The sequence below is a fragment of the Thamnophis elegans genome, chromosome 13 (genome assembly GCF_009769535.1).
Source record: "Thamnophis elegans isolate rThaEle1 chromosome 13, rThaEle1.pri, whole genome shotgun sequence".
In the NCBI taxonomy this organism is placed as follows: Eukaryota; Metazoa; Chordata; class Lepidosauria; order Squamata; family Colubridae; genus Thamnophis; species Thamnophis elegans.
The window spans coordinates 5,941,693-5,968,528 of record NC_045553.1 but is presented as its reverse complement, the minus strand read 5'-3'; the positions used below and the strand labels follow the sequence as shown (position 1 = coordinate 5,968,528).

General features: G+C 46.5%; 1 protein-coding gene across 1 annotated transcript in view; it reads left to right on the top strand.

Annotated features, from left to right (window-relative positions):
* Nucleotides 1-26,236, top strand: part of MED13L (mediator complex subunit 13L) — a 185,292-nt gene extending 159,056 nt beyond the window's left edge. Inside the window, 14 exon segments of the mRNA XM_032229147.1 lie at nucleotides 1,582-1,761; nucleotides 3,412-3,635; nucleotides 5,509-5,701; nucleotides 6,436-6,883; nucleotides 10,226-10,445; nucleotides 11,787-11,975; nucleotides 12,775-12,998; nucleotides 13,475-13,617; nucleotides 15,292-15,450; nucleotides 16,322-16,498; nucleotides 20,016-20,167; nucleotides 22,678-22,839; nucleotides 23,672-23,784; nucleotides 24,831-26,236. Of these exon segments, the coding sequence (XP_032085038.1) occupies nucleotides 1,582-1,761; nucleotides 3,412-3,635; nucleotides 5,509-5,701; nucleotides 6,436-6,883; nucleotides 10,226-10,445; nucleotides 11,787-11,975; nucleotides 12,775-12,998; nucleotides 13,475-13,617; nucleotides 15,292-15,450; nucleotides 16,322-16,498; nucleotides 20,016-20,167; nucleotides 22,678-22,839; nucleotides 23,672-23,784; nucleotides 24,831-24,963 (2,717 nt within the window). The 3' untranslated portion in view covers nucleotides 24,964-26,236.
* Nucleotides 26,237-26,836: the final 600 nt, after the last annotated feature.

Here is a 26,836-nt window from a genome sequence, read left to right as displayed (position 1 = left end):
GGCCCTCTCTAAGCGGTTTACAGAGCCAGCCTCTTGCTCTCCCAACAATCTGGCTCCTCCTTTTACTGACCTCAGAAGGACGGAAGGCTGAGTTAACCTTGAGCCGGTCAGGAATGAACTCCTGGCAGTGGGCAGAGTTAGCCTGCAATACTCCTTTCTAACTACTGCACAGGAAGAATGGGAAGGAGGAAGGAAGGAAAAAAGGAAGGAAGGAAGGAAGGAAGGAAGGAAGGAGGCAGGGAGGGGGGAGGAAGGGGGAAAAACAAGAGCGAAGCAATAGCAATATCACTTAATAAGTTATACCGCTTCACAATGCTTTAAAGCCCCCCACCCTTAAGCGGTTTACAGAGTCAGCCTGTTGCCCCCAACAATCTGGTTCAGGCTGGAAGGCTGTGTCAAGTTTGAGCCGATAAGGATCGAACTCCTTGCAATGGGCAGAATTAACCTGCAATAGCAATAGCACTTAGATTCATATACTGCTTTACAGTGCTGTCCAGCCCTCTCCGAGTGGTTTAAGAGAGTCAGCCTCTTGCCCCCCAACAATCTGGGTCTCCTCATTTTACCCACCTCGGAAGGATGGAAGGCTGAGTCAAGCTTGAGCCGATCAGGATCGAACTCCTGGCAACGGCAGAGTTTGCCTGCAATCCTGCATTCTAACCACTGCACCACCAAGCTATTACGATGCAGAAATAGAGCAGGGTTTCTCGGGAATGTTGAACCTTTAAATCATAGAAATACCGTGGCTGTTCTGAAACCAGTTCTTTTTTTTAATATATAAATAGATAGATTCGATTCGATTCGATTCGATTCGATTAGATAGATAGTTAGATAGATAGATAGATAGATAGATAGATAGATAGATAGATAGATAGATAGATATAGATAGACAGACAGACAGACAGACAGACCAGCAAGACATAAAATGTAAAACCATCTTCCATTACATATAGTGTGTCAATTGGTTACAAGGTTTTTGTGCATTCTTTCCATAGTCATCACTTGCAATTTATATGAATCACATAATATCAAATCGAATATGTTTGTATTGATTATTATCATTATACCTCATTTGTTTGACTGTCACTATTATTCCTTCATTTTAAATGAGATATTCTAAATGTTGGGTCCATTTATATTATAACAATTCATTACATCATCTTCAATCTATCCAATGATAATATATCTTTATGTTATATTCAGTATCATTCTATTATTCTTTTATTGATAACATTCTCTAGTATCTTTCATTTCCATTCTTTATCTAACCATTGATAAAATAAACCCCATATCTTATAAAATTGTTTATCTTCTTGTTCTCTAACTTCAAATGTCAATTTACTCATTTCTGCACATTCCATTATTTTGTGAATAACTTTCTCCTGTGTTGGTATTTTCTCGTTTTTCCAATTTTTAGCAAATATAGTTCTAGCTGCTGGAACCAGTTGTCTATTAATGAAGATGATATGTGTGTGTGTGTATATATATGTATGTATATATGTATGTACACACACACACACACATTTATTTATTTATTCATATTCACCGTTCGTGACACGTTTTGTGCTGTGTGTTTTTCCCCAGTCCTGGACATCAGCATGCTTTCCTCCCAAGACGTGGTGCGCATGCTTCTCTCCCTCCAGCCTTTCCTGCAAGATGCCATTCAGAAGAAGAGGACTGGCAGGACCTGGGAGAACATCCAGCATGTCCAAGGACCCCTCACCTGGCAGCAGTTCCATAAAATGGCAGGACGGGGAACCTACGGTAGAGTTGGCCAAAGAAAAGGAGTTTATAGCCACGAAACTTAGACTTACACAATACCCCTTCAATAGTGCTTTAAGGACCTCTCTGAGCGGTTTACAGAGTCAGCCTCTTGCCTGCAACAATCTGGGTCCTCCTTTTACTGACCTCAGAAGGACGGAAGGCTGAGTCAGCCTTGAGCTGGTCAGGACCGAACTCCTGGCAGTGGGCAGAGCTAGCCTGCAAGGCTGCATTCTAGCCACTGTGAAGGGAGGTAGGGATGGAGGGAAGGAAGGAAGATAGCATTAGCACTTACATACTGCTTGTATACAGCCCTCTCTAAGCAGTTTATAGAGTCAGCATCTTTCTCCAGAAATCCGGGTCCTCATTTTATTGACCTCAGAAGGACGGAAGGCTGAGTCAGCTTTGAGCTGGTCAGGAGCAAACTCCTGGCAGTGAGCACAGCTATCCTGCAAGGCTGCATTCTAACCACTGGGAAGGAAGGAAGGAAGGAAGGAAGGAAGGAAGGAAGGAAGGAAGGAAGGAAGGAAGGAAGGAAGGAAGGAAGGAAGGAAGAAAAAGAAAAAAGGAAGGAATTTTGCAATTTGTAAATTAAGGAAATAAGAAAAGAAAGAAGGAAGGAAATACGTTTGCAATATGGGAGGGAGGGAAGAAGGAAGGAAGATAAGAAAAAAGGGGAAGGGAAGGAAGGAAAAAACTAAGAAAAGAGGGAAGGAAGGAAGAAAGAAAGATAGCAATAGCATTTACATACTGCTTATATACAGCCCTCTCTAAGCAGTTTATAGAGTCAGCATCTTTACCCAAAAATCTGGGTCCTCCTTTTACTGACCTCAGAAGGATGGAAGGCTGAGTCAGCCTTGGGCCGGTCAGAATCGAACTCTTGGCAGTGGGCTTGCAAGGCTGCATTCTAACCACTGAGCCACCATGGCTCTTCTAACTCTATCCAAGTTTCCTTTGCACAGCGTAACTGGGCAAAAAGTGGGTTTGGACAGGGTTGGCTGTGTGAACTGCAATACAGGTAATCTTCGACTTACAGCGGTCCATTTAGTGACCGTTCAGAGTTACAACCGCACCGAAAAAGTGACTCACAGCCGTTTCCCCCCCCCCACTTTTAACGACCACGGCAGCATCTCTGCGGTCACATGATCAAAATCCAGGCGCTTAGCAACTGGTTCATGTTGCCAGGACAGTTGCAGAGTCCTGGAGATGACGTGGTCGACCCCCTTTTGGCGACTGCCAACTCCATGGGGGAAGCCAGATTCACTTAACAACCGCATTGCTAACGTAACAATGGCGGTGAATCACTTGACAGCGGCAGCAAGAAAGGCCGTAAAACTCAACACCTGTCTCGCTTAGCAACAGAAGTGTTGGTCCGTAAGGCGACCAAGACCTGGCTGTTCTGGCAGGCCTGGGGCTGTTGATGGAAATCCAGCCCCACGTGATTGAATGGATGATATCTTATTTTAAATAATTGTATTTTTAATATTTTTATGTCTTTACTTTTGTTGTGAGCCGCCCAGAGTCCCTAGGGAGTGGGCGGCATCCAAATCTTATTAAAGTTGCAAAGTTAGTCCTAAGGTCGTAAGTCGAGTACTTCCCGCTGCCGGTTTTCCCAGCTTCTTGGTGTATCTCACTGTCCCTTTTGATCTTTAGGTTCCGAAGAGTCTCCGGAGCCTCTTCCGATACCCACCTTGTTGGTTGGCTACGACAAGGACTTCCTGACAATCTCCCCATTCTCCCTGCCGTTCTGGGAGAGGCTGCTCCTGGATCCTTACGGGGGGCACCGTGATGTCGCCTACATTGTGGTGTGTCCAGAAAACGAGGCCTTGCTTGACGGAGCCAAAACTTTCTTCAGGGACTTAAGCGCCGTGTATGAGGTGGGTGACCCTCTCCTCCCCTTCCTTCCTTCCTTCCTTCCTTCCTCCCTCCCTCCCTCCCTCCCTTCCCTCCCCCCCTCCCCCCTCTCTCCCTTTCTTCATTCCTTCCTTCCTTCTCCATCTCCAATTCCTTCCTTCCTTCTCTCATTTCTTAGTTAATTTCCTTCTTTCCTCCATGTTTCTTCCCTTCCTTCCTTCCCTCCCACCTCCCTCCCTTTTTTCCTTCCTTCCTCCTCCATCTCCAATTCCTTCGTTCCTTCTCTGTTTTCTTAGCTTTTTTCCTTCCTTCCCTTCCTCCTTCTTTTCTTAGCTTTTTTCCTTCCTTCCTTCCTTCCTTCCTTCCTTCCTTCCTTCCTTCCTTCCCTTTCTCCTTTTCTTCCCTTCCTTCCCTCCCTCTCAGCTCCCTCCCTTTCTTCATTTCTTCCTTCCTCCCTCCTCCATCTCCAATTTCTTCCTTCTCTCTTTTCTTAGCTTTTTTCCTTCCCCCCTCCCTTCCTTCCTTCCTTTTCTTCCCCCTTTTCTTACCCTTCCTCCTTCCTTCCTCCTTCCTTCCTTTCCTTTCTCCCTTCCTCCTCCATCTCTTCCTCCCTTCCCTCTCTCTTTCCTTTCTTTTCTTCCTTCCTTCCTCCTCCATCTCTCCTTCCTTCTCTCTTTCCTCAGCTTTTTCCCTTCTTTCCTTCCCTTCCTCTTTTTCTTACCTTCCTTCTCTCTCTCCCTCCCTTCCTTCCCCTCTTCCCTCCCCAAATATTTCTGCCATTGCAAAAAGTTTAACTACAGAGGGAAGGCTTTGCTGTTACATGCTGACTCATTTGGTGTGCCTTTAACCTGCCTTCTCCCACTGAATCTTCAGGCAGGAAATCATAGGAAATTTCTTTTTTTTTAAATTAACACACATGTAAAATACACAGACACAAAACCTAGACGTACACCACATTTACACAATACAATACGAACAGGAGCTTCCTGTTCTTTCTAATAGCAATTATCAATCGATACCGCTCATCTTATATTATTCCCGCTTCTATTGTATTTCATTTGGATTTCATCATTCTTAACCCTCTTATTTTACTCATAACTATTATTTTTGAGTTTTGTTATATTCCTTCATTGATTCGTGTTTCTTTCCTCCATCCACCTATACCATTTATCCCATATCTGGTAGAATTCTGATTCTTCTTTTCCCTGGATTTCTTTAGTTAGTTTGTCCATTTCAGCACAATCCATAACCTTTCTTATTATTTCATCTTCGCTTGGAGTTAATTTGTTTTTCCATTTCTGGGCAAAAGCAATCCTTGCCGCTGTAATTATATGTAGTATTAAATACTGGATTTATTTTTTGTATTTCGCAGACATCATTCTTAATAAAAAAACTTCAGGTTTCCATTCTATTTTAACCCCTGTTATTGCCTCCAGCCAATTTTTTATCCTTTTCCAAACATTTTTAGCCTCCTCACAGGTCCACCATAAATGGTAATATGTTCCGTGTATGGATTCGCATTTCCAACATGTTGGGGAGGTATTTGTTAAGATTTTAGCTAACCTTATTTTCTTTCTTTCTTTCTTTCTTTCTTTCTTTCTTTCTTTCTTTCTTTCTTTCTTTCTTTCTTTCTTTCGCTCTGTCTCTGTCTCTGTCTCTCTCTGTCTCTCTCTCTCTCTCTCTCTTTCTTTCTTTCTTTCTTTCTTTCTTTCTTTCTTTCTTTCTTTCTTTCTTTCTTTCTTTCTTTCTGCAGGTAAGCAATGCATCGTCCATTGCCAGAGGGAAAGAAAGAATTGTGTTTTTATACTCAGTCCATGGGGTGCACAGTTGGCTAATTGCTCTGTTGTACAGCCACCCCCGCCTCTGACATGCCTGTTTTCCTCCTTGTGCCGTTAGATGTGTCGGCTTGGTCAACACAAACCAATCTCTAAAGTGTTGCATGATGGGATCATGCGTGTGGGGAAGACGGTGGCCCAGAAGCTAGCAGACGAGCTTGTGAGCGACTGGTTCAACCCACCCTGGGGCAATGAAGACTGTGACAATCATTCCAGGCTCAAACTTTATGCCCAAGTTTGTCGTCACCACCTAGGTAAGATGGGCGAGCAGCAGGATTCAGTTGCTCCTTCATTGGTTCGCTTATTCCTTCAGCTTGTTTTATTTCATTATTAAATATTTTTTCCCATGTTTTGTTTTGTTTATATTACTTTCCATTTCCATCAAGCAATGTGCGATCTCGGTACAATTATTTGAACAATCATAATCCACATATTTGTTGTTATATGCATCACAATAATATTAATGATATAAATATATAGTCATATAATTACCGTATTCTTCAGAGTATAAGACGCACCTTTTCCCCCTCAAAAAAGAGGCTGAAAATCTGGGTGCATCTTATACATTGAATACAGCATTTTTGGCCTCCCAAAACCCCGCCCCCTTCACCAAAATGGCCATCCATAGCCTTTAGGAGGCTTTCAGAGTGCTCCTGAGGGCTGGGGGGGCAGAAATGAGCAAAAAATGAGCCTTTTTTTTGCTCAATTTTGCCCCCCATTCCCCGTTAGGAGGCTATTGATGCCCTTTTTTTAAAAAAAACAGCCCAGTTTTCGTGAAAAACGGGCCGTTTTTGGGAGGTTTGCAGAGTGCAAATTTTTTTTTTTTTTAAATTTGCCTCTTCAAAACTTTGGTGCATCTTGTACTCCGAAAAATGCGGTACCCAAACATTCCCTTTCTACACCCTCTTTTGAAAATAATGGATTGTCCGGCGTGCTTCAGCGGGAAGTCTTCTTTTACATCCTTTACCCTTCCCCTTTGTCCTTTCAGCACCTTACTTAGCTACTTTGCAACTCGATAGCAGTCTGCTGACGCCACCGAAACACCAGCCTCCATCATCATCCAATGCGGAACAAACCATATCTGGGAACGCAGGATCCGTTTCCTCCAACTCGGCCTGTCTTGGGCTGACGGCTCCCTCGGCTGGCACATCTTTCAGCTCCTCAGCTAATGGGACCACTGGTCTCCCGTTGGGCACCAGTACAGCCCCAGGCTCTTCCGTGCCCCAGCTCCTGGCCTCCTCCTCCTCCTCTTCCTCCTCCAGTATTAGCCAGACAAGTACTACCTCCTCTTCAGGGTTCAGTGGAGGCCTACCTCAAGGTCAAAACCCAACGTCCGGGGCAGTTCCCTCGGAGAGACCCCAAGGAAGCACAGTCCCAGGAGGAGATGCAGAGGCTGGGCAGATCTCATCGCAGCAACCCCAAGAAGGGCAGGACAAGTAAGTCTACATCTTTTCTTTTGGATCTTTGGCCTGCCACACTTTCTGTTATTCCACTATGCATTTTCTATTGTGGGAAAATGGGATTGTATGGAGTTAGATGCTATGAAGCCATAACAACATTCTTTCTAGAAAGCCAAGGTCATCCTTTGTCTCTGCACCTCTGCACCTGCACCTTTGGTACCCTAAGCGACCTTTCTGAGTTTGGGCCCTGTTCTGACCTAGGCTTCCCCAGCAGCACGAAGCCGAGTCCTCTTCCCAATAAGCCCCTTTTATTTAATTGACAGTGAATTCCTCTCCAGCAAAGTCTTTCCTCTCCCACAGTCTTTCAGGATAGTCCACAATTACCAACCTTTATCAGGCTTGGAGAGTGGCCAGGCCGAGATCTTTCAGACGCCGCAATACTTGGCAAGAATGCAGGAATGAACTAATTGTCTCCTGCAAACTCCACTCCCCTTTCGCTCCTCTTTTATTTCCTCTGGGAGGGGCCATTCACCATCGACCTGTGGCTTTATTCCCAAGTCGACCTTGTTGTTTAGCTCTTCCTTCCGTCTGGCAACTCTGCACATGCGCACACTGGGAACAGGCTCCAGCTGCTCTTCTGCCTCACTGATGTCTGACTCCGAAGGCAGCTGATAACTGGCATATGGCTCTGGCCCCCTCTCTGCCTTTAACACAGAGCCCTCATCAGAGCCTTCCCCAGACTCCAAGACTGGCCCATGTTCCTCCCCAACCTCCTCACTGTCTGAATCTGCTGACCGCTGGTGGGCCAAAAATGACCCTCTCTTAGGTTGAAGTGTGTTTATCCTGTCTTTTTCTTCTACATGACCATCTTCATAAGCATTGGGACTTTGCCACGATTACATGACCCCCTTGGATAGCGCAACTGTGATAAGTACATGCCAGTTGACAAGAGTCCCCCCAAAAAATTTTTTTATAAAGATTTTTAAATTTTTAAACAAACAAAAACATAAAACACGTACAACCTTCTTCCCTTTCATTTCATGTCATTTGGTTACAAGATTTTTTGCGTCCTTTCCATGGTCGCCACTTACAATTACGTATCGAATCACAAATTGTTCATAAGTACATTTTTGTTATATGTCAATTTTTCAACTATAATTATTATTCCTTGATTTTAAACAAAACATTCTAAATATTGAATCCATACATGCAACATCATTTTGCATCAATGCTTCAACTCCAGTTATTATTCCCACAATTTAAACAGAACATTCTATATATTGAAATCATACATACAACATCATTCCATTACACCGTTCTACTCCGTTTAACCGTGCTAAACCCTTATAGTTTTGCATATATCAATCCCAAGAGTCCAAATTTTGACCACGTGATTATGGGGATGCTGCAATGGTCGTTAAGTGTGAAAAACAGTCCAATCGCCTTTTGAAAAAAGTCCCTTGGGGACTTTCCTGAAATACTGCTGAGATCAGGATTTGGACAGCTCCTAAACCTCTGGACCAGTGTTTCTCAACCTTGGTGACTTTAAGTCCTGTGGACTTAGCTGGCTGGGGAATTCTGGGAGTTGAAGTCCACAGGACTTAAAGTCACCAAGGTTGAGAAACACTGCTCTAGACGCTGGAGTCCTTGACTTACAACCATTTGTTTAGTGACACTCGAAATTAAAATGCAAAAAAAGGTGACTTATGACCGGTTTTCATGATGAACGACCCTTGGCAACCATCCCCATGGTCACGTGATCAAAATTCGGGCTCTTGGCAACTGGCATGTACCTATGATGCTTGCAGTGTCCCAGGGTCACTGTTTGTAGCCTTCCCAGCCGGCTTCTAACAAGCAAAGTCAACAGGGGAAGCCAGATTTGCTTAATGACCATGCGGTTCGCTTAACTGAGCGATCCGCTTAACAACCACGGCAAGAAGGCCGCAAAACAGGAGCAAAACTCACTTAGCAACCAGGAAAATTGAGGTCAATTCTAAGCTAAGGACTGTACAGTCACCTAAAATGTAACGGTCCATGAAATTAGTTTTTGGTAGAGTGTTTGAACCCCAGAGACATAAAACTGGAGGTATTGTGATGAGTCTCCATCAGGAAAAAATAATAATATTCAGCCGCATACTGCCCCCTGCTGGTCTTGTAACTGTAACAGCAAAAATTGGTTACTGGCACTGGTTAGAGTTAATTACCGGATAATTCTATAATACAGAGTCACAAGTTTATTAATTTCAGCAATGGTGCTTAATCTTTGTGCTGAGTAGTAGCCTGTGCCCTCTTTTCCATACAGGCTTAGGGATATGCCAAAATAATACTTCATACTCAGGTGATGCGTTTTTAATGATATATATCTTTTTGAAATAAAGCTCGGTTGTCCCATGGCCACCTCTTCCCATTGTGATGGTCAACCCTTGAAATATGGTAAGTATTTGGATCCAAAATGAACAGGGAAGCTTTGGATCTGGCACAGGTTGCTCAACCATTGCTTAAAGGAGATACATTTTTTTTCCCCTTGGATTCGCATGATAAATAAAAGGAAGGCTCAAAAAAAGTAGACATTTTGGGTTATGGAGAGAGCGACAAGGGAGCGATCTGTGGTCCCAATCTGTCAGCAACTCCATAACATGTCCTGGACTTGGGTATTTCCCATATCTGGTCCTGTGAGAACCCAGGGGAAAAAGGATCTTTTTAAAGATATTTAAAATTATCTTTTTTAAGATAATGAAAGCTACCAGCAGAGGAAACTTTAAGCACATGAGTTGTAACTTAATAAAAAAAAAACAACCACGATGAACTTTTGAATTGTATCAGATGACATAAAAAGAGAATAACAGAGATGGGAGAGACCTTGGAGGTCCTCTAGTCCAACCCCCTGCTTAGTCAGGAAACCCTGTAGCATTTCAGACAAATGGCTGCCCAGTCTCCCCTTGAAAACCTCCAGTGTTGGAACGCCTACAACTTCATGGATGCAAGTCATTCCATCGATTAATTGTTCTCACTGTCAAGAAATTGCTTCTCTCCTTGATTAGTTTCCATCCATTCCTTCTTGTCACCTTCTGGTGCTTTGGAGAATAGGTTGACCCTCTCTTCTTTGTGGCAGCCCCTTAAATATTGGAAGACTGCTGTCATGTCACCATAATACTGAGGGAGGGGCTCAAATGCGTCATCAGTCTCGAGTCCCTTTGCGCCCAACAAGAGACCTTGAGCTCCGCTGACTCTTGCCTCCCACTAATTTGCTTTGACCGTTAGTAGCTCAGATTCTTGTAGACTCCTTAAGCTCGCAACGAACCTTTACATTTCATTTGAACTGCCTGGGTTTCTCGCACTTGACATAAATCGCTGTTTTTGCTTGGTTTTGTTTTGTAGCTCTGCAGAGAGGGAGAGGATAGGAATCCCCACGGAACCTGAGTCTGCGGATAGCCATGCCTACCCACCGGCTGTGGTCATCTATATGGTGGATCCCTTCACCTACACCACGGAAGAGGAATCTTCTTCGGCCAGTTTCTGGCTTTTGAGCTTGATGCGCTGTTACACCGAAATGTTGGACAACCTCCCTGAAAACATGAGGAGCTCTTTCATTCTTCAGGTGGGTTTTCCCTCAAAGAGGCAGAAGAAGTCCTTTGAGTTGGGTGGAAGGAGAATGTGCGCTGCTACTGAAGATGTTACCGTTGATAAGTTGGTGTTCTGACCCCCTCCTCCGTCCAGTAACGACTGCCGAGACAAGCTTAACTGGAATGTACTTTAATAGCAAGAAACCAAAACCTCGGTGGCTGAAAGCCAAGCAGAACAAACAGATAAGGACCTTGGCAGCAACTCAGACAAACTCAGGCAGCAATAAACACAGATAAGGCTTGGCAGCAATCCAGCCTGCCAAGCTCACAGTAATGTCCTCCGACATTCAATACTGCATTGACTTCTGCAAAGAGGGGCGTGTGCACAGATAGCTTTTTATAGTCTGGAGAGGAGCCTAATGACCACCAGCTGAGTACAATCACCTCCTGTAATTGCGTAATTGTTCCTGACGCCTATTAGCTCTTCGATGGCGTGCATCCAGGAACAACTCACTCCTGGCTTCCAGCTGACTCTCCCTTGTCTCCTCCCCACTGGTCCAAGGCTCAGGCACCTCCTGGTGGCCAACCAGCCTCTCTGCGCCCTGCTCGGAGTTGGAACCCTGTCCAGGGTCCTCCACATCCTCCAGAGCCGACTCATAGGACCCCTCACTGTCGGAGTCGGGTGGCAGCTCCAACGGCTCCTGCTGGGCCACAACAGTTAGTGACCCAGCTGTGAAGTGGCTCTGGCTTCCCCGTTGACTTGTGCTTGTCAGAAGATCATAAAAGGGGATCACGTATATAACCCCGGGGACGCTGCAACCGTCATAAATATGAGATGGTTGGCGTTTGCAAGAGGCCGACTCTGTAAACTGCTCAGAGAGGGCCATAAAGCACAGTGAAGCAGTATATAAGTCTTAAGCTCTATTGCTGTTTTCCTTCCATCCATCCATCCATGGTGCACAGTGGTTAGAACGCAGACTGGCAGGCTGACTCTGCCCACTGCCAGCAGTTTGATCCTTACCGGTCAATAAAACGAGGACTCAGATTGTTTGGGGGCAAGAGGCTGACTCTGTAAACCGGCCGTTAAAGCACTGTGAGGCAGTATTCAAGTCTAAGGGCTACTGCTATTAAGAGCCATGGTGGCACAATGGTTAGAAAGCAATATTGCAGTCTAACTCTGCCAGCTGCCAGCAGTTCGATCCTCACCGGCTCAAGGTTGACTCAGCCTTCCATCTTTCCGAGATTGGTAAAATGAGGACGCAGATTGTTAGGGGCAAGAGGCTGACTCTGTAAACTGCTTAGAGAGGGTTGTGAAGCGGTATATAAATCTAAGCGCTGTGGCTGTTGACTAATCCCGGCTTTGTTCTTTCCTTTAGATTGTGCCTTGCCAATATATGCTGCAGACCATGAAGGACGAGCAGATCTTTTATATCCAGCACTTGAAGTCCCTGGCATTCTCTGTCTATTGTCAGTGCAGGCGACCGCTACCCACCCAGATTCACATCAAGTCTCTGACCGGTTTCGGACCAGCTGCCAGCATTGAGATGACGCTCAAGAACTCAGAGGTGAGTGCCAGAGCCCAGCAAAGCCTCTCTGGGCCCTGCTTTTCTCCTTTTCCTCTCAAACCAAAAGTAGCAGCGCTGCCTCTGAAGAATGGCATCCTTTGGCAATGTTATGGCCTGCCAGCGGCCTGTGGAGCTGGCAACAGATTCAGACAGTGAGGAGGTTGGGGAAGGAAGATGGGCCAGTCCTGGAGTCTGGGGAAGGCTCTGATGAGGGTCCTGTGTCGGAGGGAGAGGTGGGGGGGAAGCGGAGCCGTATGCCAGTTATCAGCTGCCTTCAGGGTCAGACATCAGTGAGGCAGAAGAACAGCTGGAGCCTGTTCCCAGTGTGCGCATCCGCAGAGTTGCCAGACGAAGGGATGAGCTAAAGAACTGGGGTCAACTTGGGTGGACGATGAATGGCTCTTCCCAGAGGAAATAAAAGAGGAGTGAAAGGAGAGTGGAGTTTGCAGGAGACAATTAGTTCGCTTCATTGGTTCCTGACTCTCCGAGATTCCTGGCCACGTTTTGCAGATCTCGGCCTGGCAGCTCTCCAAGGCAGATAAGGTCTGTGACTATAAATCTTCCCTTGAAAGACTTTGCTGGATGTGAATGAGCAGAATTCACAGTCAGTTAATAAAAGGGGTTTTTGTCGGGACCAGGAGTTTGCTTCAGGCTCTCGGCAACCTCAGTCAGAACAGGCAAAGCTGGACGGTCCCAACTCTGTTATCATTTTGTAAGACACTCAAGTACCCTTTCCCAGGCATTTGGGAAACCGTGTTACTAATTTAACAATTTAATGTTTTTTGTGTTTTTTTTGTAGCGGCCAAGTCCCATTCAGCTGTACTCCCCTCCATTTATCCTGGCACCTATCAAAGACAAACAGACGGAGCTCGGGGAGACCTTTGGCGAAGCCAGCCAGAAGTATAACGTGCTCTTTGTGGGCTATTGTCTCTCTCATGATCAGCGTTGGCTTCTAGCCTCTTGCACTGACCTGCACGGGGACTTGTTGGAAACCTGCATTGTCAACATTGATTTGCCAAACAGGTAGGCTTAAAAAAACAAACCAACCAACCAAACAGCTGCAAACTTTAGAGCAGACAATCCTGCTGGACTTCCTGGTCGGCGATAGATGTTTCTCTATCAGGATGTCAAGAGAAGATAATCTGCTGCGAACTCTGCATAGGCATCAGGAAGGGCATCGGGCCAGTAAATGCTCATCTCCAAATAAATGATTCTCTATCAGGGTGCAAAGGGAAAATATTTGCTATGAACTCTGTGTAGGCATCAGGAAGGGCATCTGGCCAGTAAATGCTCATCTCCAAACAGATGTATCTCTACCAGGGCGCAATAAGAAAATATCTGTTGCGAGCTCCCTGTAGGTGTCAGGAAGGGCAGTAAAGTACTCAGCTCCCCTCAGTTGCCTTGACTCTACCCGGAATAAAGGAATTACAGGTCGTAAAAGGGAAAACAAAAGAAAACAAGGCCTGCTTACAGCTCTTACTACTCTCTCTTCCCTGCAGATCACGGAGGTGCAAGGTGTCGGCACGTAAAATTGGCTTGCAGAAGCTATGGGAATGGTGCATCGGGATCATCCAGATGACGTCCCTTCCCTGGAGAGTCGTGATTGGGCGCCTTGGCCGGCTTGGCCACGGGGAACTGAAAGGTACCTGGGCTACTATAAGGCCTTTAGCTATAGCCCTTAGACTTATATACCTCTTCACGGTGTTTTACAGCCCTCTCTAAGCAGTTTTACGGAGTCAGCTTATTGCCCCCCACATTCTGGGTCCTTCCAACCTTGGAAGGATGGAAGGCTGAGTCAACCTTGAGCTGGCAAGGGTCGAACTGTTGGCAGTCAGCAGAATTAGCCTCGAATACTGCCTTGTAACCACTGCGCCATCGTGCCTCCTTTCCCAGTTGGTCGAAATAGGAACTTGAGAGGCACTGTCAAAACGGTTTGCTATTTATTTATTCATCAATTGTTAAAAGTTTTATGCGCAGGTACAAATGCCAACATTAAATTGAAAACGTATAAAAGCCCTAATTTAGGCGGGGCTTGCCCCGAAGCCCTGAACATCGATTGCATTCTGTTGGGAGGTCATAAGGTCCCCCAAAATACATTTGGCTGGACTTGGGGATGGGGGGGCAGGGGTACAAGGGTGTGGGAGTCTGAGGGTCTCCACGTTCATACTAGGCATTTGATTCTTGGTAAGTTATTTTATTTGATGTAGTGGCTCAGTGGCTAAGATGCTGAGCTTGTCGATCGAAAGGTCGGCAGTTCGGCGGTTCAAATCCCTAGTGCCGCATAACGGAATGAGCTCCTGTTACTTGTCCCAGCTTCTGCCAACCTAGCAGTTCGAAAGGATGTAAAAAATGCAAGTAGAAAAATAGGAACCACCTTTGGTGGGAAGGGAACAACATTCCGTGCACCTTTGGCATTGAATCCTGCCAGCCACATGACCACAGAGACGTCTTCGGACAGCGCTGGCTCTCCGGCTTTGAAACGGAGATGAGCAGAGCTCCCTAGAGTCAGGAACGACTAGCACATGTGTGTGAAACCTTTACCTTTAACTTATATTGGAATAACAATCCTGGGAGAGAACAGCCCTGGATCACCTTCATCAGTGTTCACCAATCTTTGGGGGCGAGGGTGGGTGGGGAGAGTGGAACCAAAAGTTGTCTTTTGAAAAAGCACCTTTGGGATAAATTCTTAAGACAGGAGGATGGTGAAAGTGATGCTAAGGGGAAACTGCCGGGTTTCCAAGTAATAAGTCCGTAGCAAACAGAACTCAGAGGCAAGCAGGTTCCTCAAAGAACAGGTTCATTGGACACATCATCCTATTGGCACAGACGGGTGAAAAACGACTCTAAAGTTTCCCGTTGTTTTCACCTAATTAAAAGTGAATGTTTTTCCCACCCTTTCCCCAGGCAGTCAGTCACATGGTCCAATCAAGGAGCCATCCGATTGCTTGGAAACTTCACTCCTCTTTCCAGCCACCTGTAGGGAATGTCCTTGGTTCTCAAGGGAAACTATTTTGTTTTGGCTACAAAACCCCATCTATCTCTATCCCTCCCTCCCCCCAATCCCTCAACAACTCTAAAGCCTCCAAGTCAGGCCAAGCTTCAGTGTTGACCGAAAACAAGATGCGCTTATAAAACTGTAACTGATAACATGGAACCCAGTCAGATATGGTCCTCCAGGATAGGTGTTCTCCCCCACCCATTCCCCCCCACCCCAAAATGATGGGCTAAAAATCTGGTTCTACTTTGACTTGTGGGTGGGAGAAAGTTCTTTAGGTGACAGCCGTCTATTTCTTCCCTCTCCCCCTCTGTCTTTCAGACTGGAGCATTCTGCTGGGAGAGTGTTCCCTGCAGACCATCAGCAAGCAGTTGAAGGAGGTGTGTTTGATGTGTGGCATCTCCTCTGCAGATTCTCCCTCCATCCTCAGCGCCTGCTTGGTGGCCATGGAACCACAGGGGTCATTTGTGGTGATGCCAGGTAATTACGCATGGGCTCCCTGATGTGGCGGCTCAGCGGCTAAGGCGCCGAGCTTGTCGATCCCACAAAAAAACCCCACATTGTGGCATAATATTTATGTGATGTACTCTGAAAAGGCTGTCAATTGCATTGCATTTATATAGTCATTTTAAGAAAATACTGGACAGCCACATGTCTGAAATGTTACGGGATCTCCTCTTGAGCAGGGGGCTGGACTAGAAGACCTCCGAGGTCCCTTCCAGCTCTATTCTGATTGATAGTCCAATCTGTAAAGTGGGATTAAAGGTTTTAAAACAAGCTGGAATATGTCAGCAAAGGTTGTTATCCTTGCTTTGCTTCTTAAAAAATAGAACAATCACATTTTTAATCCATGGGAAAACAATCTGAATTGGTTTCTTTTTACTCTTGCTATGAAGGAGATATGGGACGCGGTGGCTCAGTGGCTAAGACGCTGAGCTTGTCGATCAGAAAGGTCGGCGGTTCAAATCCTAGCGCCACGTAACGGAGTGAGCTCCCATGACTTGTCCCAGCTTCTGCCAACCTAGCAATTCGAAAGCGCACAAAAAATGCGAGTAGAAAAAGAGGGACCACCTTTGGTGGGAAGGTCACAGCGTTCTGTGCGCCTTCAGTGTTTAGTCATGCCGGCCACATGACCACGGAGACGTCTTTGGGCAGCGCTGGCTCTTCGGCTTTGAAACGGAGATGAGCACCGTCCCCTGGAGCCGGAAACGACTAGCCTATGTGCGAGTGGGATCTTGACCTTATATAAGTCCTTAGAAGTACCATTTTCCTGAGGTCTTCTCATAGTGGTATGTTTGAAGCCACCTTCCTGCAGCCTGACTCCTCCTCTTCCTTGTCTTTCTCTCGAAAGATGCTGTCACCATGGGATCCGTTTTCGGCCGGAGCACTGCCCTTAATCTGCAGTCTTCACAACTCAACACTCCCCAGGATGCCTCTTGTACTCACATCCTGGTTTTCCCAACCTCGGCAACCATCCAGGTCGCTCCTGCAAATTATCCCAATGAAGATGGATTCAGCCCTAATAATGGTAAGTCAGTTGCTGCTGGGGAGGAAGGGGGGAGGGATTTCCCCTTCAGTGCGCAAATCAGAAAGTTTAGCTATGAGTCTTGGCTGAGTCCCACCACCTCTACCTTCAACGATAGAATGGCTACCGTATTTTTTGGAGTATAAGACGCACCTTTCCCCCCCACCAAAAGGGGGTGAAAATCTGGGTGCGTCTTAAACACTGAATACAGCATTTGTGGCCTCCCAAAACCCCTCCCCCTTTGCAAAAATCGACTTGCAGAGGGTTTGGGAGGCTGCGGCGGGCAAAAACGAGTGAAAAACAGGCTGTTTTCTGCTCGTCCCCCCCCCCTGTTTCCTGGAACACTCTATAAGCCTCCTAAAGGCTGTTTTCACAAAAAATGGGGCATTTTTTGCTCATTTTTGGTGTCCCCCAGCCCCCAGGAGCACTTTGCAGGCCTCTCAAACTGTCTGCATGTTCTGTTTTTCACACAAAATGAGGTGTGCAGACGGTTTGGGAGGTCTGCAGAGTGCAAAAACTTTTTGGTTTTAAATTTACCTCTTTAAAATCTTGGTGCGTCTGATACTCCGGCGCATCGTATAGTCCGAAAAATACGGTTATCTTCTTCACAATACTTTTGAGGGGCTGTCACCGAGAAGAGGCCACTGACTTATTCTCCAAAGCACCAGAGGTAGGACAGAGCTGAAGAAGCTTCTTGGGTGAGAAGCGAAACGTCTTCAAAAGAAAAAAAAGAAAAAGAAAGTCTAGTTGCCATTTGAAAAAAAGCACCTTTGGGATAAGCTGTGGGTGCTCCATGCCTGGAGGTTTTCAAGAAGAGGCTGGACAGCCATTGGACCGAGACGGTGTAGAGTCTTCTGCCCTGGAGCAGGGGGTTGGACTAGAAGACCTCCAAGGTCCCTTCCAGCCCTGTGATTCTATATTCTGACAAGACGTAACGGGTAAGCAGGTCATTAAAGAGAGATACAACACCGAAGTGAGGAGAACTTTTCCAACACACAAGAAAGATTAAGTTGTGGGTGAAAAGTGTGTAGAGTTTCTCCGTCCTCCAGGTCACAGTTGTCCCAAAGGTGCTTTTTTTTCAGGATGGACTTCCTTATTTTTTCTTTCGAAGACGTTTCGCTTCTCATCCAAGAAGCTGCTTCAGCTTTGACAGGATCTCTACAGATCTTTAGCTATACAATTTGGGACGAACGCCCTTTGAATGGATGGATTTCCAGAGGAAAACTTGCAGACTACAGGAACCAGGAACTTGGGTGACCCTGAGGACACAGATAAAACCTCCCAAGTGTAGGGAAGGAAGGAGGGAAGGAAGGAGAGAAGGAGAGAAGAAAGGAGGGAAGGAAGGAAGGAATGTAGGAGAGAAGGAAGGGGGGAAGGAAGGAGGAAAGGAAGGGGGAAAGGAAGGAGAGAAGGAGAAAGAAAGGGAAGGAAGGAAGGAGGGAAGGAGAGAAGGAGGGAAGGGGAAGGAGGGAGGGAAGGAAGGGGAGTAGGAGAGAAGAAATGAGGGAAGGAAAGAGGGAGGGAGGGAAGAAGAAGTAGGACCGTTGTAAGATAAGATGGATCTATGGGATGTTAAAAAAGCAATCTTCAAGTATATTGTCAACAGTAGGGAAAAATTGTTATAAATACATATTATTAATAACAGTTATGAGATCATATAATTGTGAATGTATATATGAAATTGATAAAATAAAATAAATTTTAAAAAAAACCTAAAAAAAACCCTCCCAAGTGGCCTCAACGACCCTCTAAAAGGATGCAAAGGACCAGCTGCCTGCAAGGAGTATAAATCCTTCCGTTCCTCACCATCCAGTCAGAGCTGAAGAAACTTCTTGGATGAGAAGCGAAACGTCTTCAAAAGAAACAAACAAAAAAGTCCAGTTGCTTCCGCCCCCTTTCTCCCTCCTTCCCTCCCTCCTTCCCTTTTCCTTTGATCTTTCGATGGAATTCAGTGGGCCTCACCAAGTGCACCACCTCAAATCCCCCTCCTGAACTCTGGGCTGACAAATCTTTAACCTGCATTAACTTGGGCCCTTAGGGCTTTGCCCGTTAATTGGAGTAATGTCCAGCGGCTTGTGCTTTCCGAAAGGGTGTTAGATTTAATTTTCTCAAGTCGTTTTTCTGTGTTTAATTATTAAAAAGAGAGAGGGGGGAGAGGGGGGGAGAGAGAGAGAGAGAGAGAGAGCTTCAAAGCTATTAGTTTTCTTGCTTCTACCTCCGAGGTGATGCAGCGGTTGTTAAAATTTCTAAAGATGGAACAAATAAGATGGCAGCTTAAAAAACAAGAACAACCTTGGCTAAATCTCCAGGCTGCTGTTGCTTTTGGAAGGGGAGAACGAAAACAAGAACCTTAGAAATAGCCATTTAAAAAAAGAGTAAAAATGCTCCATCACTGGAGGTTTTTAGAGAGAATTGGACAGCCATTTGGCTGGAATGGAATAGTACAGTTACTACTCAATAGCAGTAACTGTGAGAGGGAACTTGGAGTGCTAGTGGACAACCATTTAAATAGGAGCCAGCCGTGTGCAGCAGCTGCCAAAAAAGCCAACACAGTTCTAGGCTGCATAAACAGAGGGAGAGAATCAAGATTACGTGAAGTGTTAATACCACTTTATAAGGCCTTGGTAAGGCCACATTTGGAATACTGCATCCAGTTTTGGTTGCCACGATGTAGAAAAGATGTGGAGACTCTAGAAAGAGTGCAGAGAAGAGCAACCAAGATGATTAGGGGACTGGAAACTAAAATATATGAAGAACGGTTGCAGGAACTGGGTATGTCTAGTTAGATGAAAAGAAGGACTAGGGGAGACAGTCTTCCAATATCTCACGGGTTGCCCCAAAGAAGAGGGAGTCAAGCTATTCCCCAAAGCACCTGAGTGTAGAACAAGAAGCAATGGGTGGAAACTAATCAAGGAGAGAAGCAACTTAGAACTGAGGAGGAATTTCCTGACAGAATAATTAATCAGTGGAACAGAAGTTGCCTCCAGAAGTTGTGAATGCTCCAACACTGGAAGTCTTGCCATTTGTCTGAAACGGTATAGGGTTTCCTGCCTAGGCAGGGGGTTGGACTAGAAGACCTCCAAGGTCCCTTCCAACTCTGCTATTGTATTGCATTGTATTGCAAAGGGAAGTGATGGCGAACCTTTTTTCCCTCGGTTGCCGAAAGCAGGTGTGCCGACACCCATCATGCAATTGCCCTCACCTGAGAGAGACAGGTGAGATGGATAGATAGGCTAGAGAGAAAGAGATGAGGCAGACAGATAGGAGAGATAGATAGGAGAGAAAGAGACAGAAGAGATGGAGAGATAGGGGAGAAAGAAAAGCAGAGGGGAGAGATGGACAGAGGGGAGAAAGACTGGGAGAATGAGAGAACAGATGATAGGAATGATGGACAGATAGGAAGAGAGAGAAACAGATGAGACAGAAAGGAGGGAAAGAGAGAGAGAGAGAAAGAAAGAAAGAAAATCACATAGAAGCTAATAATACTGATGTCTCCTTTTGCTTTTCTTTCCTCTTCAAGATGACATGTTTGACCTCCCATTCCCGGATGACATGGACAATGACATTGGCATCCTGATGACTGGGAACCTTCACTCCTCCCCAAACTCTTCCCCTGTCCCGTCCCCTGGTTCTCCCGGAATTGGGGTAGGACCATCCTTTCAGCACAGCCGGGTAAGTACTCAGGATTTCCCTGTGCCACTTTGTGGAGTGGTGCTGTGGCCTAGAGGTGGCGCTCTCGTCTCACAATCAGGAGGCTGTGAGTTCAATCCTAGGTAGAGGCAGATATTTCTCTCTCCGGGCACAATGAGAATAGATCTGCTGAACAAAACTCCGCCCTGGCGACAGGGAAGAGCATCCGGCCAGTAAACACTCAGCTCCATTCCGTTGCCCAGATTCCACCCCACAAGGGATTGTGGGGCCATTAAAAGAGGATGATGACTCTGGCACATTTATGTTCAGAGATACGCACTAGTTGCAGCTCCTGAAAAACTGATGGTTTCCCCCTCCCCCCCCCCATATTTTATGGGGAAGGGAGCAGAAGATATCAGCAAGCATGATCAAGACTCTTCTTTAAATATAAACAAATTAATTAATTAATTAATTGCTCCTCCTAAATGCATGGCAAATGGTCCTAAGTTCCTTTTTTCAGAACCGTTGTAACTTTGAACAGTCACTAAATGAACACACGTTGTAAATCAAGGACTGCCTGCAAAGGGACTCCTGGTTATTTCCATTTTTAGTCCTGACCATTCTTGACGCGGTGTCTCAGCGGCTAAGACGCTGCATTTGTCGATCAGAAAGGTCAGCAGTTCAGCGGTTCAAATCCCTAGTGCCGCCTAACGGAGTGAGCTCCCATGACTTGTCCCAGCTTCTGCCAACCTAGCAGTTCGAAAGCAAGTAGAAAATGCAAGTAGAAAAATAGGAACCACCCTTGGTGGGAAGGGAACAGCGTTCCGTGTGCCTTCTGCATTGAGTCATGCCGGCTATATGACCATGGAGATGTCTTTGGACAGAGCTGGCTCTTTGGCTTTGAAACGGAGATGAGCAGCGCCCCCTAGAGTCGGGAACGACTAGCACATATGTTTCTCTCTCCTCCCCCCCCCTCTCTCTTTCTTTTTCTTTCTTTCTCTCTGGCAAATGCCTTCAGAGCCACCAGTTTAACCATTAACACCAGACTGGTAATTGAGGTGTAATTTTGTTTTCAGAGCAAAGCAGCAATGTGTGATCTTTTTCCCCCAGGGTCAAAGGAAAGGCCTCACTTCGTCCAACGTCCTGGGTTTTATAATTGATTGCTCCAGTTGAGTTGCGCTCCCTTGGCACAGCTGTTGTGTGTGCTTTATTCAGGCAGCATTGCCTTTTATGCTCTCCGGGCTCTCAAAGGAGTCACGGCAGATCACAGGAAGAAAAGAAATCGGATCAAGCGGAGATCTCTGCAAGAGTTTGTCCAAGGTGGGGCTCTTGATGCTCTCTTGAAGCTTGGTGGTTTTCTTCCACACATTTCATTACCCGGCTCGATAACATCATCAGTGCTCGAAGCAGGAACCGATGCTGTTCCCTAGTTTGATGAAATAACCTCTGCAAGAAAACCACCAAGCTCAGAGAGCACCAAGGACTTCACCTGTTCTTCCTTCTCTTCCTCCTCCTCCCCTCCCCCCTCCCCCTTTGGCCTAGTTGGGTCAAAGGGGCTGCCAACAGTTTGGCAGTTCGATCCTTACCAGCTCAAGGTTGACTCAACTTTCCACCCTTCCAAAGTTGGTAAAATGAGGACCCAGATTGTTGAGGGCAAGAGGCTGACTCTGTAAACCACCTTAGAGATGGCTGTAAAGCACTGTGAAGTGGTATATAAGTCCAAGTGCTATTGCTAGATTTTGGGAGCAATTGCCTGCCCTATGTTATTAAACCCAACAGCGAAGAGAAGTTGCTAGTGTCTACAGAACAGGGTGTCTCAAGATGGATAAGAATCTGTGTTCTGACCTCGGCTTCCCCAAAGAGCACGAAGCAGATTTCTGGTCCCAACAAAACCCCTTTCATTAAACGAATGTGAAATTTCTCTCATTCACATTCAGCCAAGGCCTGGCAAACAGTCTTTCAAAGGAGTATTTATGACCACAGATCTTATTTAGCTTGGAAAGCTGCCATGTAAACATTCTCAAATGCGGTGCTGTGCAAGGAAAGACTGGGCACAGAGTCTCTGAGATTCACAGACAGATCTTCACACTCCTGAAACAAACAACGAATGAATGAATTGTTTCCTGCAAAAGCCCACTCGCCTTTCCCTCCCCTTTTATTTCCTATCGGAGGGCCCTTCACCGTCCACCTGTGGGTTTACTCCCAAGTCTACCCTGATTTCTTAACTGTTCTTCTGGCAGCTCTGCGCATGTGCACACTGGGAACAGGCTCCAGCTGTTCCTCTGCCTCATTGCTGTCTAGCTCCGAAGGCAGCTGATAACTGCCAGATGGTCTTGGCCCCATCTCTGCCTCTGATGCAGAGCCCTCGTCCGAGCCTTCCCCAGACTCCAGAACTGGCCCATGTTCCTCCCCAACCTCCTCACTGTCCAGATCTGCTGCGAAAGCTGCTGGCCACTGGTGGGCCACTACAATCTGGTCACAAGGGACCCCGTTGATACCTGCATGCTCCAGGCACTGACCCGCATTGCCCTTCTCACCTTGATTTTTTTCAGAGCCAAGGGGAGCGTCTCCTTTCCCGGGAAGCCCCCGAAGAACTGAAGCAGCAGCCCCTCGCCCTGGGTTACTTCGTTTCCACTGCCAAAGCCGAGAACCTTCCTCAGTGGTTCTGGTCCTCCTGTCCTCAAGCTCAGAACCAGTGCCCCCTCTTTCTCAAGGTTGGTTTCGCTATTTCTCAGAGGGGAGAGAGTGGGGACCAGGCTTCCCTAGTTTGCGGGGGGGGGAGGGGGGTCACAGAAGGATGTGAGTTGCTTAATCACTGTCATGCCCCCGTCAGAGCCTGAATCTGTGGAGAAAGACAAGTGGAGCCAACAGAGATCGAGGGGGTGGCTTTGTTGGCTTCAGAGGAATGTGGGGAGGAGCAGCCGAGGCAGGCCGGGGCCTTTCAGGATTGGGACGACTTGTAGGGAGAGAGGAAGAGGGGCAGGATGACCAGGAGAGGCTAAGCAGTGAACACGAGGGATAGAGCTCCGGCGATGAGCAAGGACCACCCGCTCCTGATCCAAGAGCACAGAGAGTGGAGAGAAGGTGAGAACAGTATAGACTGACTGGACCACTCGGGAGGAGAGCGCCCTTCCCCTCTTCACAAGGCACACCCGGGGACTGAGATTTAAGGAGCCAAACGCCCCTTTAAGGAGGGGCGTTTGTCGGGAACAAACACTGAATTGGTAGGGTTTGCTGTGCCGGTACAGATGTTTGGAGTTTGCACGACTGCATCTTTCCTTTCTTGTGAACTCAGTGCCTTCTGGGTTCCTTGTTTGTCCCTTGTTTCATGGATTCATTTCCCTCTTCCTGTGTTTTGCTGGACTGGGTGCAGCCAGAGGCTGCTTCGGGTGTGGGTGTGTATTGCTCCGGAACTTGCCAAGAATATGGGAGCCTTTGAGGGGGAAATTTGGAGCGTTAAAGGGGAGTTTGAACTCTCAGCTGGCTTTGTTGCCTCTGTGCCGTGTCATCACAATCACACACCCCCTGTCTTCCGCTTCCTGACAGGCCTCACTGCACCATCACATCTCCGTAGCGCAAACAGACGAACTCCTTCCTGCCCGGACTTCCCAGAGAGTTCCCCACCCCTTGGACTCCAAAACCACATCAGATGTCCTCAGGTAATTGGCCTCCTGGTTCTGCTTCAGTCACAATGCAAGGATTGGTCTTTGACCGGGCTTCCACTGTGGAAGTGTTTTCGGTTGCTTTGAAGGGCCTTCCTTGGTAATCGCTGAGTTAGGTTTGTTTCCTTGAAGATGTTTCATTCCCAGGCCTAGGCACCAACGCCTTTGGTGCCACCATCTAGCTCAGATGGTCTTACCTAGTTTGGTAATGGAACGCCTGCAAGGAAACAATCAAGAGCACCAAGGATCTTACTCTCCTCCTCCTCTTCCTCCTCCTCCTCCTCCTCCTCCTCCTCCTCCTCCTCCCCTTTCCCCTCCTCCCCCTCCTCCTCTGCCTCCTCCTCCTCCTCTCCAGAAACCTCCCTACTTTCAACCACTGATGGTCTTACCTACTTTCTGCAAGGAAACAACCAAGCTCAGAGAGCGCCAAGGACCCCACAGTTCTCCTCCTCCACCACCTCTTCATCCTCCTCCTTCCTCCCCCTTCTCCTCTCCACAAACCTCCCCCCTTCTAGCACTGATGATCTTACTCAGTTTGGTAATGGAACGTTGGACCCCACATTTCAAACCTGGACCGTACAAATAATATTTAAGAGCCGAGGTGGCGCAGTGGTTAAATGCAGCACTGCAGTCTACTTCAGCTGACTGCAGCTCTGCAGTTCGGCTGTTCAAATCTCACCGGCTCAGGGTTGACTCAGCCTTCCATCCTTCCGAGGTGGGTAAAATGAGGACCCGGATTGTTGTTGGGGGCAATATGCTGACTCTGTAAACCGCTTAGAAAGGGCTGAAAGCCCTATGAAGCGGTATATAAGTCTAACTGCTATTGCTATATTATCTTCTATTGTTTTGGAGGTTGCATGCAAAATATTAAGGGAAGTCTTTGGGGCTAATTTTGTTTTTAGGGGCAAACCGGCAGTAGGCCACCTCCGCTTGAAAGACGGATCTCTCATCTCTGGATCGGAGAATATCCCTCCATCAGTTTTCTTCTGACCTGCTTTTTCTCTTCTCTCTCTCTCTCCCTCTCCCCATCTCTCTCACTGCAGGTTCGTCCTGGAACAATATAACGCATTGTCATGGCTAACCTGTAATCCGGCGACCCAGGATCGTGGGTCTTGCCTTCCTGTTCATTTTGTGGTGCTCACCCAGCTCTACAACGCCATCATGAACATTCTCTAGTAGCGGAGGCGTAGCCAAACCTTTTCTCTTTCCGCTGGAAGAAAGACGCGCTTGGCCTGCAAGAGTTCAGATCCCGGTCTGAAGAAGGCGGAGAAGAAGCCGGAGCCGTGCTCCCGATTTCCTCAAGAAAGCAGGAGGACCGTCCCGTTCTACCAAAACGGGATAATCTCGTTTCCCCTGCAAGAGTTTCAGGGCAGCCGGAGGCGTGTTACGACTTTTGAAGGCAGTGTTAAATTTCGCTGGCTGAACACCTTGACTAGAATTATGGACCACAGTGAAGACAATACGTCTTTCATTTCATTCTCTTTTTTTCCCCCGTTCTTTTTTTTTCTTTTCCCTTTCTTTTTCTGTTTCGGTGCACGGATCTTGCGGTGAGACCGGTCTGAATGGCCCAAAACTTCTGGCATTTTCCTTGAACAACAACAACAACAACAAAAAACCCCATGGCATCCACGGGACTGCGACGGAAGAACCGATTCTACTAGTCGAAGAAATATATATGGGATTTTTTTTATTATTATTTTTGGTGTACCTGGAACTCCTTGGCAGAATGGGATGAATGAATGAATGCGGGGTTGGGGGTTTTTTGCCCCCCCCTCCACCTCCCCAATCCATGTAGATACGAATGGTCTGGAGACACGCTGACGTTTGTCCGGTTTTTATTGTTTTATTTTTAATTTATTTATAGGGGCTATTAAATTATAGAGGACCAGGTACAGGACGCGATCTGATTCCCATCTCACCGAGAAGTGGGGTTATTTTTTTTAATTTTTTATTTTGGCATACCTCTCGCTTTTTAGCTTAGAAATGGGTGTGGCGGGGCAGGGCGGGATGGAGCAGGGAAACAGTTCAAAGGAGCCATTGAGGAAGAACTCAAAAAGAGTCACATATTTTTAAAAAGAAAAAGAAAACATTTTGAGGGGTGGACCCTCTGAGTTAAGGAGGCGGCCTGCCGAGAATGTTTTTAAAAAAGTAAATCAGATTAATGACATGTCATGCAAAATAGCCAAGACCGGGGGAAAAATACGGAAAACTCACGAAAACATGCCTTCTCCAATCTGATAGCATCCGGATGCTTTTGGGGAATCATCATCTCGTCACCCAGAGCCATTAGCAGTGGGATCGTGTGGGGCAGGGGCTGGGAATCATGGGAGGTGTAGTTCCACATGACTGGAAGGGACTGGCTGTTTCAAGTGTGGAAACCCCCAGCCCCCCAAAAGAGGGGGTGGTGGCAGAATAACCATTGAAAGGAAAGTTTAGGGAGGTCTTTAGAATAGAATAATAATAAAAGGGCTGGAAGGGACCTTGGAGGTCATCTAGTCCAACCCCCTGCTCAAGCAGGAGACCCTGTGCCATTCTGGACCAATGGCTGTCCAGTCTCTTCTTTAAAAAACCTTCCGGTTTGATCAATGTGGATTATTTCTCTCTCTCTCTCTCTAGCATCCAGTCTTGCATATCCACATTCAGATGCACCCAAATTTTTGAAACAGTTATGTCCATATTCTCCACTCCCACCTCCCAAAACCTCAATAAGAGATATTTCAGAGAATTTTTTTAAAAAAAAAGCCTACTTCATTACATTAATATGGAAACTTAAAAGAAAACATTGGGTGGGGGAAAAAGCATAAGCCTGACTTATTTAAAATGTGGCGTCAAGATTTGATTTTGTTTGTTTGTTTGTTTTTAAAAAGAAAAAGCTTAAAGCCATGAAATTGTTTGAATCAGGGGGTCTCCAAACTTAGCCACTTGAAGGTTGGCGGACTTCAACTCCCAGAAGTCCTCAGCCGGGACAACTTGAAGCCTTGTGGACTTCCACACTCCCGTGCCGACTGAGGAATTCTGGGAGTTGAAGTCCACAAGTCTTTAAAAGCTG